A 19,680-nucleotide genomic window follows, 5' to 3' on the forward strand; every position below is an offset into this window, starting at 1 on the left:
TAAATCATTCTTATTATTAATAACTAACATTGTTCCTATTCATCCAGACATGCTGTTATCAAGTTCTCTCTCACTGTTGCTGTGAACTACGATGAGTCAGAGAGCTGTGTTGTGATTGGCTACCTGACAGGAAGTTGCTGCCCCAGCGTGTGGACGGACAGGAAGTGTCCCAGGAGGAGAACTTCCTGCCCAAACACCAACGTGTGAAAGACCTGTGTCAGAGGAACGAGTACCAGACCCCCTGTCAGCAGACGGGACAGGTACTTATACCCGAGTACCACTAGAATAAGTAGTACTAGTACTAGTGGTGGTACTTATACTCTAGTACCACTAGAATGAGTAGTACTGGTACTAGTGGTGGTACTTATACCCTAGTACCACTAGAAAGAGTATTACTAGTACTAGTGGTGGTACTTATACCCTAGTACCTCTAGAAAGAGTATTACTATTACTAGTGCTGGTACTTGTACTGTAGTAGTGGTTCCCTAGTTCCACTAGAATGAGTAGTACTATTACTAGAAGTGGTACTACTGCTTAAATCAGTCATGGAATGGAAAAGCTTGGCATGATTGATACCAAAATTACTATTACATTGTGTGTGTGTGTGTGTGTGTGTGTGTGTGTGTGTGTGTGTGTGTGTGTGCGTGTGCGTGCGTTCCCCTGTGTGTGTGTGTGAGTAGAAGTGGCAGTGTGTAGAGGACTCCACAGGGAAGCTGCGCCTTCACAAATGTAAGACGGAAGGGGGCGTGGCCAAGAGCTTCCAGAAGGGTCCGCCCAAACGCCTGCGTCCAATCAGCATCAAGTCCCAGCTGTACCAGCGGAGGATGGGGTCATGTGACTGCGGCGGCCCGGCGGTGAGGCCACGCCCCTCCTCACTGCGGCCCTTCAAGAAGAAGTTCCTTGTCTCCAAGAAGAGTGAGTCCTGTCTCTCATTGGCTCCCTCACTTTGACACTATGAGCCTATCAGAACCCCAGGGTCGGCTTAGGCCCTCTGATGTGGGGCAGGTCCTAGACCGGTGGTCTTGGCCCCTACGGTCCAAGACCGGTGGATCCTAGACAGGAGGTCTGGGATCTAGGACCCCCTGGTCTTGTACTGGTGGGCTATCGTGGACCCGGGTTCTCCAAAGGGGGACTCCATGGTGGAATTGATGTCTGGGGGGACTCCGCCCTCTAGTGGGCGATGTCAGTACTGCACCGTGCTCCTCTAGACGTCCCCTCAGGTCATCAGCCTCTGGTTGTTTGTTTGTTTGTTTGTTTGTTTGTTTGTTTATTTGTTTGTTGGTCCAGAACTCAAAGTGCTGAAGAGCTACTCCCGAAACCGCTTCAGCCGCTCGGTGTCCAGTTACCAGGGCAACCACAGCCTGCTGGGCGGGGCCACCAGGCAGCCAATCAGCCATCAGTCTGATGAGGACTCCAGCGGAATGGGAGGAGTCCCCAGCACCCTGGCTCCGCCCAAATCCATCAGGGTGACAGAGAGGTGTGTGTCTGTGTGCGTGTGTATGATACAATCCAATCCAATGCCGAGCAATCTGACAGTTGATTTGTGTACGACTACACCAATCTCTGTGTGTGTGTGTGTGTGTGTGTGTGTGTGTGTGTGTGTGTGTGTGTGTGTGTGTGTGTGTGTGTGTGTGTGTGTGTGTGTGTGTGTGTGTGTGTGTGTGTGTGCAATAGGTGTTCTATCCTAGCCAACGACACAGTGAGCTGTGATACCGGTCTGTACCAGTCCATACAGGCCTGGAAGGACCACAAGCTGCGCATAGACCACCAGGTACTGCTGACTGACTGACTGACTGACTACATGACTGACTGACTGGCTGACAGGCTGAATGACAGGCTAACATTTTCTCTTTGCTACCGACCGGTTGTCTGACATCTGTCTCGTCCAATAAGATCGAGACGCTGCAGACTAAGATAAAGAACTTGAGGGAGGTCAGAGGTCATTTGAAGAAGGCCCGCCCCCTGAAGTGTAACTGTAACAAATATAAGTAAGTTACACACGCCCACGCACAAGTACGCACACACATACAGACACACACACACACACACACACACACGTATACACACACACGTACACACATGCACAATATATTTGTGTATATGTTTGGGTGGTGTCTGGTATAACAGAGTATATGTTGGGTGGTGTATGTTCCATGTATAACGGTGTTTGGGTGGTGTCTGTCCCATGTATAACGGTGTTTGGGTGGTGTTTGTCAGGAGGCTGGGTGCGGCTGGTCAGAGGGCGTGGCTGCTGAAGGAGCAGAGGAGGAGGAAGAAGATGAGGAAGGTCATGAAGAGGATGAAGAACAACGACACGTGTTCGATGCCCGGACTGACCTGCTTCACCCACGACAACCAGCACTGGCAGACCCCACCCTACTGGACCTGTGAGACCCCCACCCCCCCCCCCCACACGCACACGCACACGCACACACACATATGCATGCACGAAGGCACGCACACACAGAAAGATATACATCTTGATTATTTAGTTTGTCAATTCTGTGTGTATATATTATGTATAATCTATATTGTGTGTGTTTGTGTGTGTAGTGGGGTCGTTCTGTGCCTGCACCAGTGCTAACAACAACACCTACTGGTGTCTGCGGACCATCAACACCACACACAACTTCCTGTTCTGTGAGTTCGCCACCGGCTTCCTGGAGTACTTTGACCTCAACACCGACCCCTACCAGGTACACACACACACGCACAGACGCATGAACCCTTACACACACACAGACGCATGAACACACACGCACGTACATCATGTATCAGAGGCTTGTATCAAAGCGACTCCAGTGGTCCACACAGATAGAGAGACTCTACAGAGCTCACTACCAGCCTCCTGGAGTAGTCTAGAGAGTCTCTCTCTCTCTATACAGGATGATGGTCTCTCTCTACAGGATGATGGTCTCTCTCTATACAGGATGATGGTCTCTCTCTCTAGAGGATGATGGTCTCTGTCTAGAGGATGATGGTCTCTCTCTCTCTACAGGATGAGGGTCTCTCTCTACAGGATGATGGTCACTCTCTATACAGGATGATGGTCTCTCTCTATACAGGATTATGGTCTCTCTCTCTAGAGGATGATGGTCTCTCTCTATACAGGATGATGGTCTCTCGAGAGAGGATGATGGTCTCTCTCTCTACAGGATGATAGTCTCTCTCTATACAGGATGATGGTCTCTCTCTCTCTCTAGAGGATGATGGTCTCTCTCTCTACAGGATGATGGTCTCTCTCTAGAGTATGTTGTTCTCTCTCTAGAGGATGATGGTCTCTCTCTCTCTAGAGGATGATGGTCTCTCTCTCTCTAGAGGATGATGGTCTCTCTCTCTACAGGATGATGGTCTCTCTCTAGAGTATATTGTTCTGTCTCTAGAGGATGATGGTCTCTCTCTCTAGAGGATGATGGTCTCTCTCCCTCTAGAGGATGATGGTCTCTCTCTCTCTAGAGGATGATGGTCTCTCTCCCTCTAGAGGATGATGGTCTCTCTCTCTAGAGGATGATGGTCTCTCTCTCTCTAGAGGTTGATGGTCTCTCTCTCTCTAGAGTATGTTGTTCTATCTCTAGAGGATGATGGTCTCTCTCTCTAGAGGATGATGGTCTCTCTCTCTAGAGGATGATGGTCTCTCTCTCTAGAGGATGATGGTCTCTCTCTCTAGAGGATGATGGTCTCTCTCTCTAGAGGATGATGGTCTCTCTCTAGAGGATGATGGTCTCTCTCTCTCTCTCTAGAGGATGATGGTCTCTCTCTCTCAAGGAGTTGATGGTCTCTTCAGATGATGATGATGATGATGACGGTCTCTCTCTCTTCAGATGATGATGATGATGATGACGGTCTCTCTCCAGATGATGATGATAGTCTCTCTCTCTCTCTCTCTCACTTCAGATGATGATGACGGTCTCTCACTTCAGATGATGATGATGATGGTCTCTCTCTGTCTCTTCAGATGATGATGATGATGATGACAGTCTCTCTCTCCAGATGATGTTGATGATGATGATAGTCTCTCTCTCGCTCCAGATGATGAAGATGATGACGGTCTCTCTCTCCAGATGATGTTGATGATGATGGTAGTCTCTCTCTCGCTCTCCAGATGATGAATGCGGTCAGTTCTCTGGACCGGACGATGCTCAACCTGCTGCACGTCCAGCTGATGGAGCTGAGAGGCTGCAGGGGCCACAGGCAGTGTAACCCCCGCACGCGCTCAGTAGAGCCCGGTACGACCCCACACACGCACACACAGACACTGTAACCCCCGCACGCGCTCAGTAGAATCCGGTACGACCCCACACACACACACACACACACTGTAACCCCCGCACGCGCTCAGTAGAGCCCGGTACGACCCCACACACACGCACACACTGTAACCCCCGCACGCGCTCAGTAGAGCCCGGTAGAGTGATGTTTAGTTTTCAGTTTGTAGAATGTTCTTCACAATGTTTACTAATGGTGACCGAATGTTTTACTGACCAATCAAATAACATTTGAAATGCCGGGTGATGATTTGTTAGTAACCAATCAAACTGTTTTGTTTAGCAGGCGGACAGGAACATGGCAGCTTTGATGACTACAGGTACACACACACACACACACACACACACATACACACCTACACACACACACGCACGCACGAAGGCACGCCAAGCGCACCCGCACAGACGTACACAGTGCATGTGAAATTTGTCTTTTCCGTTATTTTCCTTCCCGCTTTGGGCTGTGGTGCTTCTGCTGAGGAAGAGAGTGTAGCAGAGTGTGTTACAGTAGCCGCGTTTACATGGCAGATCTATGCCGCATAGATTTCTATGCGGCATAGATCTGTTCCTAAAATGTGTTCCGAATGTACTGTATACATGGCAGTAACAAAAGTGTCCGTTATGTCTCTCGCGCACACCTGACACGTCTCTGGACCGGCGGCGACATAATGGATGTCTTATCACTATCGGGGATTTTAAATTTGATTTTGATGAAAGCACAGCAGGAGAGAGCTTTTCTCTGCCTGCTCCTTCAATTAAGAAGGAGGAGGACAGCGCAGCAACGTCAATTTCTCGTCAGATCTTTATATTTACCCTATGCTCCGCCGCAAACAAGAGGAATTTGGATGCGAGTCCGCAGCCAAGACTGGTGGGAGAGAGTGGTCTTACGGGAATTTAGTGACCAGGAATCCTCGAAGGTCCAATTGCGCACTACTGCAGCTGCCATCTCTCTAAGTTAAGAAGTATTTTAACGTTCAGCCTGCAAAAGTACTAGTAGTAGCCTACTCATTTACAGTTATCTCGGACGTGCGCGGACACTTCATTAATAAACACCCATGTCCCGTCGCTTAGCAACCGGACACGCTTACCGGACTACTTTTACGGAGTGATAACAAAGACGTGAATCAGGCAATAAATCCACTTTCCTTGACAGCGGTGAAGTTCGGTGTGCTTAAAAGTACCGACGGAGCTCAGTGAACTACTGCGGCTGCTCTAAGTTAAACCCCAATCTATGCGGAATAAGTGTATACATGGCGATTTAAAACGGACTACACCACCTATTCTATTCGGCATAGAATCTATGCCGAACAGATAATTGTATTCCGAATGAGGCGTATACATGACCATTTTCTATGCCGCATAGAAATCTATGCGGCATAGATGTGTCCATGTAAACGCGGCTAGTGTGTGTGTTTGTGTGATAGAGTGTGTAGCAGAGTGTGTCGCGGTGTGTGTGTGTATTACAGAGTGTGTAGCCGAATATTTCACGGTGTGTGTGTGTGTGTGTGTGTGTGTGTGCGTGTGTGTGTGTAACAGAGTGTGTAAAAGAGTGTGTCACAGTGTTTGTGTCACGTGTGTGTTACATATTGTGTATCAGTGTGTCTCGTGTGTGTGTGTGTATTACAGAGTGTGTAGCAGAGTATTTCACTGTGTGTGTGTGTGTGTGTGTGTGTGTGTGTGTGTGTGTGTGTGTGTTAGAGTGTGTAAAAGAGTGTGTCACAGTGTTTGTGTCACGTGTGTGTTACAGAGTGTGTAACAGTGTGTCACGTGTGTGTGTTTGTTGCATCAGGATGTTTGAGAGGAAGAAATGGCCAAAAGTCAAGAGACCCTCCTCACCCAGAACCTTGTGAGTTCCCTCCTCCCTCCCCCTCTACCCCCCCTCTTCGCCTTCTCCCCCTTTTCTCTCCCTCTCCCTCTCCCTCTCCCTCTCACTCTCTCTCTCTCCCTCCCCTAATCTGTCTCACTGTAGTGTGTGTTTGTAGTGTGTTTAGTGTCAGTCAGCTGTCTGCCTGCTTGTCTGCCTGCTTGCATGTCTGTCAGCCTACCAGTCTTCCTGTCTGTTTGTCTGTCTGTCTCTCTGTTCGATTTTGTTACTTTTGAAAAACAACCATCCTTAGAGATGCCTTTGACATGGAAAGGCTTTCGTTTTGATGCGTGTGTGTGTGTGTCCATGTAGGGGTCAGATCTGGGAAGGCTGGGAAGGTTAAACCTTCGTCTGGTTGGTCGACCGCTGACTCCGCCCTCTGCCAGAAGGACCTATCAGCTGCTGATGAAACGGGAGAGTTGCAAGGCGACCAAGCTCCTGTGTTGTAGGCCAGCCGATCATCTTCTGCCATATCTCTGACATCATTAACCCCACCCACTTTGCATCCAAGGGTGACTCAAGGATTGGACGGATTGAAGCTCCGCCCCTAAACACGTGACCTCTCCACGCCTGATTTCATCCCCCTACCATCCCAGGTGTGTGTGTGTGTGAGAGAGGGAGAGAGAGATTCTCCAGGGTCCAAGTACCTGTGTTCTGAAGGCATCTGATTGGATGAAACCTGTCAATCTAATTTACTTTGAAGTTTGATGAAGAAGACTCCTCTCCTCCCTTTCCTCTCCTCTCCTCTCCTCCCTCTCCTCTCCCTCTCATCCTCTCCTCCCCGGCATTCTTGTAGTATTGTATTAATTGCTAAATAGTCATGACTAAAAACTGTTTGTTTCTCGAGAGCCCCAGTAGGGAACAGGAACTGGTTTCTATGGACATTATGACCTCACTTCCCGCTGAACTGAGTTTCCTCTTCTAACTGAGTGTTTGTTTCTACGACAACGGGCCACCTGCCTGACATTCAAAGAACTTTGAAATATACTAATCTAATGACTACTTTACCGACGATGCAATGCAACTTCAGCCTGGGACCACGAAGCCAATCTGTGGTGCAGTCCCGCGGAACGCTGGAGAGAGAAAGAGAGGCAGTCCTGATCTAAAGCAGGGATGTGTTACGGATGGATGGATACAGATGTGTTGTATTTACAGAGGTCGCAGCCCGCCACACAGAGGGTGTGTCGGTTTGAATCCTGGGTCAGACCCCACGCTGTTCTGCCCCGTGCCCCCGATCCAGTTCTCTGTCTCACACACACACCCGCTCGCTCACACACACACACACACGCACACACACTGGATATGTAGACACATACATGCCCCTCCCCTAAAGAATTGTCGAGCTCTTTTAGCGGGTTAGCTTAGCGTAGGAGGGTTAGCATAGCACTGAGCAGATGAAGAGATTGTCAAGGAGAAGAATGTTCACTGGTGTACAGAGATGTACTGTAAGTTGGTTAGTTGTCAATAAAGTGTTTTATGATTGTGTTTCAACGCTCTTTAAATGTGTGTGTGTGTTTGTGTGTATGCACATTTGTGCGTCATTATTTCTGTGTTTTATTTCAGTACAGAAAGCAAATTTGAAAAGAAAAGTCAGAGTTGTGCAATTCAAACACAAAAAACTTTATTCGTAAAGCACCAGCAACACACAAACCTTATTCGTAATGCACCACCAACACAAAAAAACTTTTTCATAAAGCACCATCAGCAGACAACTTTGTTCATAATCCATAATAGCTGACCTGTGACCTTAAAATAACTCATAACCCAACATGATCAAATTCACTTCAAACTATTCCAATGCTGACTTGAAAAACTTAATTTGAATTCACTGTCAATCTGATGGTCTCCATGGTGATATTGTGTTGATACTGGTAACTGTAGACAGTAGACCAACAATCAGAAACACACGGATGACCTTTGAAACTCCACACATCATGGGCACACACGTGCACGCACACACACACACACACAGAGCAGCAGCGGTCCACCATGATGTCCTCCTCACTCAATGATCTGGAGACGCAGAGAAGAGTCATGAATTATATTCAGTTAATGTACAGTGTTTCTGTTTCCATGGCAATATCACAGATTACAAATGCTTCATACGATTGTTTAAAAAAAAATTACGGTACACCCACACACAAAAGCTCACCATGGCCACCTTGGTGGTCTGCTGCCGGGTCCGGACTAGCAGCTTGCTGACGGTGGTCTCCGCCATGCCCGCGCGCTCCTCCGCATCGTCCAGCTCGTGCTGCATCTTCCTGACGCGCGTCACGTTGCTGCTCACCTGCTCCTCCTAGTGGACAGCAGCAGCACCGCACACATTCGCTCTATTAATAATACCTAATGAGGACTTTCCCCTGGGGGACAAAACACATCTGGTTCAGCGGTCTTATCAAAGCCCAGTCCTGTAGCGACCTTATGCCTGTAGAAACCTCCTCAATCGATTAGAAACATGTCGTATGGCAATATTAACCCTAAATTGAATATCGAAACTAGAATGCGTTTCGTCGTAACGAACTGTGAGAGTGTGCTTGCTAAAATGCTAACGACACAAAACACGAGACACTTGCTGAGGGAGATGTCCTCTATTTGCACGACCAGTTTCCAGTTCCTGGGACCTTCTGAAGCGGACTTGTCATTCATAGAATAATGTTTGCTGATTTCCATATTTCATTTTTTTCATAGAGCATGTCTATCAAGTCATGTGTCATTTTCCCCTGTGGTTATTTGGAAGAAGATTTATAAAGTTCTCCATAACTTTCCTGTACAGAGAAATCTATCTTTCTCTGTATGGAAAAGGGACCAAGAGGTAGAAATGTTTGGCTAATAATATACTGTATTACTGTATACCAAGCTTCAGTAGTTGTCCTCTATCTGGGGCTTATCGATGTCTCCTAACTAAACACAACCTTCGGATGTCTCCTGATAGAGCCTACCGCGTTCTCTGACTGCCGCTTGTAGCTCTTGACTTTTGTCTGCAGTTTTTCTATCAGGTCCTGCATGTGCAGAAGAGTCTTCTGGTCTTCCTCTGTCTGAAAACAGTAAGAAAACCAGCAATACATGATCAGTATATGATCAGTACATGATAAATACTTGTTCTTTACAATAATACATGCATCTACATCATGTTTTCAAAATAATCTATACATTACTTGATACATTTTCTAAATACAATCTATCTAGTATTCTGTCATAAAACTAGAGTGCAGAAACCATTAGGGCAAGAGCAATAGAGTGAAGAGCAGTAGAGTGAAGAGATGTTAAACAGACAGTAGTAGTAGAGTCTGTTAAACAGACAGGAGCAGCAGAGTGAAGAGCAGTAGAGTGAAGAGATGTTAAACAGACAGGAGCAGCAGAGTGAAGAGCAGTAGAGTGAAGAGATGTTAAACAGACAGTAGTAGTAGAGTCTGTTAAACAGACAGGAGCAGCAGAGTGAAGAGCAGTAGAGTGAAGAGATGTTAAACAGACAGGAGCAGTAGAGTGAAGAGATGTTAAACAGACAGGAGCAGTAGAGTGAAGAGCAGCAGAGTGAAGAGATGTTAAACAGAGTAGTCGAGTGACGAGCAGTAGATTGACCTGGTAGGTCAGCTCCTTGACTTTTCTCTCGTAACGCCGGGCCCCCTTCACGACCTCCTCGCTCTTCTTCTCCTCCAGCAGCAGTGCGGTCTCCAGCTCCCTCACCTGGTCACACAGATGATAACACTCAGACAGGTACCTGGTCACACAGGTATTAACACTCAGACAGGTACCTAGTCACACAGGTCACTCAGACAGGTAGGCTCACCTGGTCACACAGGTGATAAAACTCAGGGAGCTACCTCACCTGGTAGCACACTGAGACAGGTAGTGTCGCCTGGTACACAGACACTCTGGTTCACTCAGACACCCTGGTTCACTCAGACTCTGGTTGGATGTTTGAAGGCGTCACTCACTCTGCTCTCCAGTTTGTGGAGCTGTTTCTTCCCTCCCTTCAGCGCCATCTGCTCCGATTCATCCAGACGCACCTGAAGGTCTGGAGCACAAACACACGCCATCAGGACCTGTAGCTTATACACACAGGTAGAGGGTCTGTAGACAGGTAGACAGTATGGTGACAGGTAGACAGTATGAAGACAGGTAGACAGTATGGAGACAGGTAGACAGTATGGAGACAGATAGACAGTATGAAGACAGGTAGACAGTATGAAGACAGGTAGACAGTATGGAGACAGGTAGACAGTATGGTGACAGGTAGACAGTATGGAGACAGGTAGACAGTATGAAGACAGGTAGACAGTATGAAGACAGGTAGACAGTATGAAGACAGGTAGACAGTATGGAGACAGGTAGACAGTATGGAGAAAGGAAGACAGTATGAAGACAGGTAGACAGTATGGAGACAGACAGTATGAAGACAGGTAGACAGTATGGAGACAGGTAGACAGTATGGAGACAGGTAGACAGTATGAAGACAGGTAGACAGTATGGAGACAGGTAGACAGTATGAAGACAGGTAGACAGTATGGTAGACAGTATGTAGACAGGTAGACAGTATGTAGACAGGTACACACTATGGAGACAGGTAAACAGAATGATAGACAGGTGAACGGTATGAAAGACAGGTGGACAGCATGTGAGACAGGTACCTCTGACAGTGGTCTCCATGTTCTTCTTCATCCTCTCCAACGCCGTGGTGCTGTCCTGCTCCTTCTTCAGCTCCTCGGCCATCAGGGCCGCCTGCAGGAGCAGCAAGAGAACATGATGAAGGTACATGTTCTACTGGAGGAGGACGAGGAGACCATGATGAAGATACATGTTCTACTGGAGGAGGACGAGGAGGAGAAGGAGCAGCAGGAAAACATGATGAAGGTACATGTTCTACTGGAGGATAACATGGGGAAGATACATGTTCTACTGGAGGAGAACGAGGAGGAGAACATAATGAAGATACATGTTGTACTGGAGGAGCAGCAGGAGTAGTATTCAGTGGTAAGTAGTTAGTGGTTAGTAGATAGTATTTAGTGGTTAGTCGTTGGTGGATAGTATTAAGTGATTAGTTGTTTAGTGGTTGATATTTAGTGGTTAGTTGCTAGTGGTTTGTATTTACTGGTTAATATTCAGTGGTCAGTAGTTAGTGGTTACTGGTAACTGGTTAGTGGTCAGTGGTTATTGGTTAGTGGTTAGTGGTGGCTGTAGGTGACTCACGTCGGTGAGGGCCTTCTTGGCCTTGTCGCTGGTGGAGCGTCCCTCCTGTACGGCCTCCTCTACCTCCCCCACCAGCACCACCAGCTCCGCCTCCAGCTTCCGCTTCATGGCCACCAGGCCAGACACCTGCCGGGGTCAAAGGTCAACGGGTCAGTGTCACCATATTCACACAGACTATGTTTGTGCGTGTGTGTGAGTGTGTGTGTGCGTGTGTGTACCACAGGGTCTCACCTGGGTGTTGAGGTGGTTGGCTCTCTCGATGGCCTCTACTAGCTCGTGTTCAGCCATCTTGTGGGTGTGGTCAGACTGTTCCAGAGCACTCCGTAGCTCCGCCTCCTCGGCAAGGAGCAGCGAACAGCGACGCTCCACCAACACCACCTGCTCCTTCAGCTGATTGGTCAGCTGGAACTTGTCATCCAGCTCCACCTGTTGCTCTTTCACCTGGACACACCAACCAGCTAGTTAGTCCTATTAACTAGTGGACCTGGACACACCAACCAGCTAGTTAGTTCTATTAACTAGTGGACCTGGACACTACAACCAGCTAGTTAGTACTATTAACTAGTGGACCTGGAAACACCAACCAGCTAGATATTCATATTAGCTAATGGACCTGGACACACCAACCAGCTAGTTATTCCTATTAACTAGTGGACCTGGACACATCAACCAGCTAGTTATTCCTATTAACTAGTGGACCTGGACACACCAACCAGCTAGTTATTCATTTTAACTAGTGGACCTGGACACACCAACCAGCTAGTTATTCCCATCAATTAGTGGACCTGGACAAACTAACCAGCTAGTTATTCCCATTAACTGCTGGACACACCAGGAGGAGCGTACCTTTGTCTACAGGTGAGTATTTGGGGCGTACATGTCTCTACAGGTGAGTATGAGGGGCGTACCTGTCTCTACAGGTGAATATTTGGGGCGTACATGTCTCTACAGGTGAGTATGAGGGGCGTACCTGTGCCTGCAGGTGTCTGGTGAGCCTCATGCTCTCAGCGGCCTGGCGGTTGGCCTGGCTCAGCTGGAGCTCCATCTCGTTCAGATCCACCTCCATCTTCTTCCTGAGGCGGACCGCCTCGCCACGGCAACGCAGCTCCGCCTCCAGGCTGGTCTGCATGGCCTCCAGGGAGCGCTGGTGAGTATGCCTGACACGCACCATCACGATCAATATAGTATATGTTTATAGTAGAGCTGTCAGTTAAACGCGTTATTAACGGCGTTAACGCAACCCAAATTTAACGGCGTTAAATTTTTTATCGCGCGATTAACGCAATTATTTTATAAAAAAAAAAAAAAAAAAACTTTTTTTTTTTTTTTTTCTTTGGCTCAAAACACAGAAGCAGTAGCCTGACTGCTATGTTCAAATGACATTTGTTCAAAGCAGTCGTTTAATTGCACTATAGGCTCTTTTTTTGTATCGTCCTGTTTTGATCAGTGTATATGCCAATGTTGTTATCAATAAAAAATCATTTGCACAAGGCAAGCCGATGCACTTCACCATGTTAATAAGAGAATTAAAATGAGAAGAATTATGGGACAAAAAAATCAAGGGATATTTAGCATAGAAAAAGAATTTGCGATTAATCGCGATTAATTAGAGTTAACTATGACATTAAAGGCCCACTATGCAACTTCGGGCATTTCTTGGCTGTTTTCTTGGTTTTGGCACGCATATTTCTCTACACAGCGCCCCCTACAGCTTCGTAGTAGATATTTCACAACACTGTCGTAACAACTCGTTGACGACCCTTCCCCATGCACTTCTACGCGAGCCATGTGCATTTGTTTACAAAGAAGCCGGCGAATGCGTGGAGCCATGTCCGAAGTAGATGTTCATAAAGTGTAGGCATGGTTATACATTTTTAAAGGTGTATTTGTATTGCAATAAACATAAATCCATCCTTTTTTATAGTTGACGGGGAGAATGTATATCCTAGATTATAATTGTTATATCTTAGGTTGAACAGAACAATCAGTGTAAGAGGTTTGGCCAACATAATAATCTAAATAAACAAGAACCTGGATTCGGGGATTCAGTCTGTATCTGGGGGACGAGACGGACGAACAGCAAAACACCCATGGAAACAAAGGTGTTTATATGGTTGCAACCAAGCAAGCTAGAAACATACAGGGCTCAACAAAACGGTCGAGAAAACAATTTTTACAGGGCTCACAACAAAATGGTTGAGCAAACACATTTGTACAGAGACTATCAACATCAAGAATACCACGAAGACAAAGATCACCCAAAGGTACTTTCAATTTCAAAAGCAACACGGCCGAGTCGGCGTCTGATTTGCAGTCTTCTTTTTCTTTCAGTTCACGCTATTCCTGAAAAGCTTGCTCAACGTTTACTCGTGTCTGGCCTCTCTGTCGGTCAGTCTCCCTTTTCTCTTCTTCTGTTCCTCCGACATTGGGTTTCTCTGTCTCTTTTTAGTCGGCTGATCTATGATGAATATAACAATCCCTTAGTTACTTGTGTTTATATCGAGCCGGTTCCGCGTTTGGGGGTCTGTGCCGTAAAGCACCAACGCCCGGAGTTCAGAACTTTCAACGTTCCAACGCGTGACGCTTAGCCACGATAGCCAATCAGCGTGGAGCTTGACCCGACATCACCGACAGAGAGTAGTGACCCTTGCACAGAAGCATACGGCCGACATCTTTCTTTATTCTGGGGGTGGAAATAGTAACATAGTTACGCCATTAAATGCGTTTATGGAAACATTTTTAGCGAGAAATGTGCATTTTACTTTCATTATGTTCGCTCGGTGAATGTGAAGGATGTTTGGTTTGATAGTTATGACGGAGAGGGAACGCTCCGTTCACTTGCATGGACAGAGTCTCTGGATGCTAAGCAACCTAAACGTCTTGGCGGACTATTTCTCTCCTGATCAACACTACGAATGCTGGAAACACACCAGACACACCATGTGAAGTTATTCAACCCGATTATTGTTATTTATATCAGAGATTATTTAATCTAACCCGATCTAAGCTCTATCACCCAAACACGGCGGCGTTTGTGTTTCCTACCTCGGACTCCAGCGCAGCCACGGCCGACAACTATCTTTATTCAGGGTGGAAATAGTAACATAGTTACGCCATTAAATGCGTTTATGGAAACATTTTTAGCGAGAAATGTGCATTTTACTTTCATAATACTCGCTCGGTGAATGTGAAGGATGTTTGGTTTGATAGTTATGACGAAGAGGGAACGCTCCGTTCACTTGCATGGACATGGACTCATCTAGCTGCTTTGGCGCGTTGACGCGTTGGAAGCGTTGAACCGAGTAACCACCACACAATGATCAAGCGTGAGGTTACTCGCGTTATCGAACGCGAGTAACGCGTTTGGTGTGGCCGTACCAGCTGATCCATGATGAATGCAACAATTGCCTCGCAACTGGCTGTTTATATCTAGCCGGTGCCATGTTTGGGTGTGTGTCTGTGCCGTAAAGCATTTTCGAAACTACAATCTGACTACATTTTCGAGGATACTTCCGTTGCGTCACATCCGGATTGTGTCGGTCCGAACAGAGCAAGTTGCATATGCGCTTTTTCACTGGAGAGGCGACATGGGTAAATGACACACCCACCAATCGACCCAGAAATTGATGCAGAACCATCAGCATAACTCTCAACCTGCATACTTAATGTAATTTTGGCTAAAAAAGTTGCATAGTGGGCCTTTAATGCGATTAATCACGATTAAATATTTTAATCGCTTGACAGCTCTAGTTTATAGTTTATGATGTATTGTTTCAATGATCTCATGCTCCTCAGCATGCAGAGAGAAGCTCATTACTATTTTGGAACCTCCCTCATATTTCTTCATCATACACTCAATTTGTTCGAATTTACGAACAAATCGTAAACTCGAACGATTTGTCCAAGTCTACAACGGATTTGGTCGTTGGTTTGGTTCGGTTTGGTTACCTGAGGTTGTCGATCTCTTCGTCCTTCTCTGAGATCTTTCTGTCGACCTCTGCTTTCATCTGATGGAACTCCAACTGGGCTTTCAGAGTCTTGCTCTCCTCGTGCTCCAGAGTTCCCTAGAGAACCGTGGAGCGTTAGTACCCCAACTGCTCTCCTCTTGAGAACCGTGGGCAACAACCACACTGATATATATTGAGGAGGCTATAAGATGGAGGTTGGGGGATGGAGGTTGTCAGAAGTAGGGTTACCTCTGCCTCCTCCAGAGCAGCTCTGATGTTGCTCTTCTCCACATCCAGAACCTTCTTGATCTTCTCCAGCTCGTGGATGGTCTTCCCTTCTCGACTTATCTGCTCTGTGAGCTCCACGATCTCCTCTGCAGACACACACATCTCTCTCAACGTCTCAACACATCTGTGACATCTGTAACATCTGTAACATCTCTAAAATCTCAACACATCTCTAACATCTCTTACAACTCTAACTGTGCGTTCACACCAAAAGCTGTAAAGCGTTTTGAGCGATAAACGCCCATTCACTTTCTATTAGACATGAGCGATAAAGCGATTGGAGCGATAAAACGCTTGAGCGATAGCTTTAAAGCTGTAAAGCTGAAACTCTACTCTATGCAAATGAGCTGGTAACGTTTCGGCTGTAGATGACCGCCAGCCAATCGGAATCTAGATGTCTCTCGTCGGCGTGGGTCCCAGTAAACATACGCGAGAAAACGCAAGAGCGATATGAGCTGTACATATTTTGGACAGCGTTGCGTTTTGAGCTATTTGGCGATTTTGCATCTTTTACAGCTTTTGGTGTGAACGTACAGTAACATCTCCAATGTCTCCAACATCTCCAACATCCCAACACCTCTAACATCTCTAACATCTCCAACACAAGAGACAGAGAGAGAGAAGGAGAGGGAGAGTCAAAGAGCGAGAGGGGAGAGGTAGACTGAGAGAGGCAGAGAGAGGGAGGGACGGGGGTCCTCACCCTGGAGGTTCTTGTTCTCCCTGTTGGCCGTCTCCAGCTGCTCCAGGGCCTCCTCGTAGCTGTTCTTCAGCCTGAAGAGCTCCGTGCTCAGGCTGCGGCCCTCCTTCTGAGAGCCCTCCAGCTCCGTCTGGCTCTCCTCCAGCCTCAGCTTCCACTCGCTCACCATCTGCAACACACCAGACAGGCTGTCTCACTGCAATACACCCACAGGCTATCTCACTGACACTCACAGGCTGTCTCACTGCAACACACAGGCTGTCTCACTGACACTCACAGGCTGTCTCACTGCAACAAACAGGCTGTCTCACTGCAATACACAGGCTGTCTCACTGACACCCACAGGCTGTCTCACTGCAATACACCCACAGGCTGTCTCACTGACACTCACAGGCTGTCTCACTGCAACACACAGGCTGTCTCACTGACACTCACAGGCTGTCTCACTGCAACACACAGGCTGTCTCACTGCAATACACAGGCTGTCTCACTGACACCCACAGGCTGTCTCACTGCAATACACCCACAGGCTGTCTCACTGACACTCACAGGCTGTCTCACTGACACTCACAGGCTGTCTCACTGACACTCACAGGCTGTCTCACTGACACTCACAGGCTGTCTCACTGACACTCACAGGCTGTCTCACTGACACTCACAGGCTGTCTCACTGCAACACACAGGCTGTCTCACTGCAACACACAGGCTGTCTCACTGCAACACACAGGCTGTCTCACTGACACTCACAGGCTGTCTCACTGACACTCACAGGCTGTCTCACTGACACTCACAGGCTGTCTCACTGACACTCACAGGCTGTCTCACTGCAACACACAGGCTGCTGCTGGTACCTTGTCAAAGTGGCGTTGTTTCTTGTCCAGGGCGAGCGCGGCGGCGTTGGAGCGCTCCAGCTCCACCGCCAGGTCCTCCACCTCCGTCTGGAGCCGCAGACGGCCCTTCTCCAGGGAGGACCACCTGGCCCGGGACGCCTCCAGGGCCTCCTCGCTGCTCTGCAGACGCACCACCAGCTTCTTCCTGTCGGACAGGAAGCAGGCTCTCAGTCCCGCGCCACTGAGCCTCAAGCTCCTCCCGTGAGGAGTAGTACTGTGGTACTACTGTACTACTGTAGTACCACACTGTAGTACTACAGTAGTAGTGGTTCTAGGCAGTAGTACTACAGTATTAAAGTAGTACTACATTAGAAGTGGTTCTAGCTAGTAGTACTACAGTTTTACAGTCATACTACAATAGTACTACTACAGTACTACACTGTAGTCCCACGCTGGTGACCTACTTGGCATCCTCCAGCTCCTCCACCTTGTGCACGGCGTCCATCTCGTACTTGGTCCTCCAGGTCGCCACCTGGCTGCTGGAGGCGGTCAGCGCCCGCTGCAGCTCCGCCCGCCCCTCCGTCTCCTCCTCCAGCTGCTCCCGGAGCATCGCCGCGTCACAGCGCGCCGCCTGCACCGCGTGGGCCAGCGCCACGCGCGCCTGCACCCACAGGGACGGACACACGCACACACAAACACGCACGCAGGCACGCACGCACACACACACACACACAGGGGGTTCAACTAGCGGCTCGGCGGCCATCTTGTCCTGCCCACAGACACCAGGCTGGTGAGGGGGTGGTGAGGGTGAGGGTGAGGTGAGGGTGTGTTGAGGGTGAGGTGAGGGTGAGGGTGAGATGTGGAGAGGTGTGGTGAGGGTGAGGTGTGGTGAGGGTGAGGGTGAGGGTGTGGTGAGGGTGAGGTGAGGTTGAGATGTGGTGAGGGTGAGGGTGAGGTGTGGAGAGGGTGAGGTGTGGTGAGGGTGAGGTGTGGTGAGGGTAATGGAAGGGTGAGGTGACGTCACCTTGCTCTCCTCCTCAAGCTGTCGCTTCAGGTCGTCCTGGTTCTGAATAAGCCCCGCCTTGGAACGTTGGAGCTGACCAATCAGAGCATTCCCCTCCTCCAAACGACGACTGTACTCGGCTGATGGGTGGATGAGAGATAGATGATGACTACAGACCGAAGGGGAAGGGCTTATACTCAGCAAAGACTCAATAGTCTAGAACTCTGGTCTTTTCCTCTGGTCTGGTCTCCTGGTTTTGTACTCTGGCCTAGTATCACTCTGTCTCTGACTGATCTGTGTGTGTATGTGTGTAGTATGTAGTGTGTTACAGTGTGTGTGCATAGTAGGTAGGGTGTTACGGTGTGTGTGTGTGTGTGTGTGTGTGTGTTTGTATGTGTGTGTAGTATATAGTATGTTCCAGTGTGTGTCTGGTGTGTGCATGATTGAATGTTTTTATAGTAAAGTGTGTGTTACAGTGTGAGTCTGGTATGAGTGAGCGTGTGTAAAGTACAGTGTGTGTGTCTGGTGTGTGTATGAGTGAGTGGGTGTGTACCTGTCTCGGTGACAGCCCTGGTATTCTGGGCTGTCTGATCGCTCATCTGTCTCTGTATGGTGTTTGTGTATGAGTATGTAATATAGTTTGTGTTACAGTGTGACTGGCGTGTGTGAGTGTGTGTAGTATAGTGTGTGTGTGGTGTGTGTACCTCTCTCGGTGAGGGCTCTGGTGTTCTGGGCTGTCAAGTCATTCATCTGTCTCTGTATGGTGTGTGAGTGTGTGTGAGTATGTGTGTGTGTTTGTGTGTGTGTGTGTGTGTGTGTGTGTGTGTGTGTGTGTGTGTGTGTGTGTGTGTGTGTGTGTGTGTTTGAGTGTGTGTGCAGTATAGTGTGTGTCTGCTGTGTGTACCTGTCTCTGTGACAGCTCTGGCGTTCTGGGCGTTCAGGTCACTCGTCTGTCTCTGCAGCTCGTCCGCTCTCGTCCTGCTCTCGCTCAGCTGGTCTTCATACAGCCGGCACATCTTGTCCACTCCGGCCTACACACACGTTAGACACGTTAAACACACATTATACACATGTTATACACACATTATACACACTATACAAACGTACAGTCTACACACAGGGTAAACACATATTATGCACACATTATGCACACATTATACACATATTAGACACACTATATACACACGTACTGTCTAAACACACGATAGACAAACACCTACAATCAACACACATTAAACCCACATTATACACACTAAACACACTATACGCACTATACTCAGCTTATACACTTTATACACAAACACGTACAGTCTACAAACACATACACACACTATTCAAACACACACACACACATTATATACACAAACACACACACATTCTATACACATATACACACATTATATATATATACACAAACTTACAGTCTACACATTACAACATGTGTCGCTTCCATCGGTTGCTTTTTATAATCACAAACAAATTATCAATAATCAAAAATATGAACTTGAGCCTCATGTGTGTGCGTGGGTGCGTGTGTGTGCGTGCGTGCGTGCGTGTGTGCGCGTGCGTGTGTGCGCGTGCGTGTGTGCGTGCGTGCGT

The 19,680-nt window shown here is 47.9% G+C and overlaps 2 protein-coding genes across 11 annotated transcripts in view; one reads left to right on the plus strand and one right to left on the minus strand.

The window, feature by feature from the left end:
• LOC115550832 (extracellular sulfatase Sulf-2) overlaps nt 1-7,614 on the plus strand; it is a 26,503-nt gene extending 18,889 nt beyond the window's left edge. For 4 of the 9 annotated variants that reach the window (XM_030366181.1, XM_030366169.1, XM_030366198.1 and 1 more), the window contains exons 12-22: nt 131-260; nt 681-915; nt 1,288-1,477; nt 1,675-1,771; nt 1,894-1,988; nt 2,218-2,387; nt 2,554-2,696; nt 4,103-4,226; nt 4,549-4,585; nt 6,055-6,111; nt 6,442-7,614. In XM_030366181.1, coding sequence (XP_030222041.1) covers nt 131-260; nt 681-915; nt 1,288-1,477; nt 1,675-1,771; nt 1,894-1,988; nt 2,218-2,387; nt 2,554-2,696; nt 4,103-4,226; nt 4,549-4,585; nt 6,055-6,111; nt 6,442-6,472 — 1,309 coding nt within the window. In that variant the 3' untranslated portion in view covers nt 6,473-7,614. The remainder of the gene's footprint in view (nt 1-130; nt 261-680; nt 916-1,287; nt 1,478-1,674; nt 1,772-1,893; nt 1,989-2,217; nt 2,388-2,553; nt 2,697-4,102; nt 4,227-4,548; nt 4,586-6,054; nt 6,112-6,441) is intronic. The other 5 variants (XM_030366189.1, XM_030366224.1, XM_030366216.1 and 2 more) reach the window with 3 other exon arrangements.
• A 119-nt stretch (nt 7,615-7,733) lies between these two features.
• LOC115550605 (myosin-7B) overlaps nt 7,734-19,680 on the minus strand; it is a 28,042-nt gene continuing 16,095 nt past the window's right edge. Inside the window, exons 31-46 of one of the 2 annotated variants that reach the window (XM_030365796.1) lie at nt 18,986-19,112; nt 18,103-18,221; nt 17,543-17,739; nt 17,100-17,283; nt 16,252-16,417; nt 15,513-15,637; nt 15,265-15,380; nt 12,287-12,473; nt 11,548-11,757; nt 11,317-11,442; nt 10,758-10,848; nt 10,065-10,144; nt 9,709-9,813; nt 9,069-9,164; nt 8,291-8,425; nt 7,734-8,142 (exon numbers count right to left, since the gene is read on the minus strand). In XM_030365796.1, coding sequence (XP_030221656.1) covers nt 8,131-8,142; nt 8,291-8,425; nt 9,069-9,164; nt 9,709-9,813; nt 10,065-10,144; nt 10,758-10,848; nt 11,317-11,442; nt 11,548-11,757; nt 12,287-12,473; nt 15,265-15,380; nt 15,513-15,637; nt 16,252-16,417; nt 17,100-17,283; nt 17,543-17,739; nt 18,103-18,221; nt 18,986-19,112 — 2,076 coding nt within the window. In that variant the 3' untranslated portion in view covers nt 7,734-8,130. Of the gene's footprint in view, nt 8,143-8,281; nt 8,426-9,068; nt 9,165-9,708; nt 9,814-10,064; nt 10,145-10,757; nt 10,849-11,316; nt 11,443-11,547; nt 11,758-12,286; nt 12,474-15,264; nt 15,381-15,512; nt 15,638-16,251; nt 16,418-17,099; nt 17,284-17,542; nt 17,740-18,102; nt 18,222-18,985; nt 19,113-19,680 lie in introns of both variants that reach the window. The other variant, XM_030365786.1, reaches the window with a different exon arrangement.

Source organism: Gadus morhua, chromosome 1, assembly GCF_902167405.1.
Source record: "Gadus morhua chromosome 1, gadMor3.0, whole genome shotgun sequence".
Classification (NCBI taxonomy): domain Eukaryota; kingdom Metazoa; phylum Chordata; class Actinopteri; order Gadiformes; family Gadidae; genus Gadus; species Gadus morhua.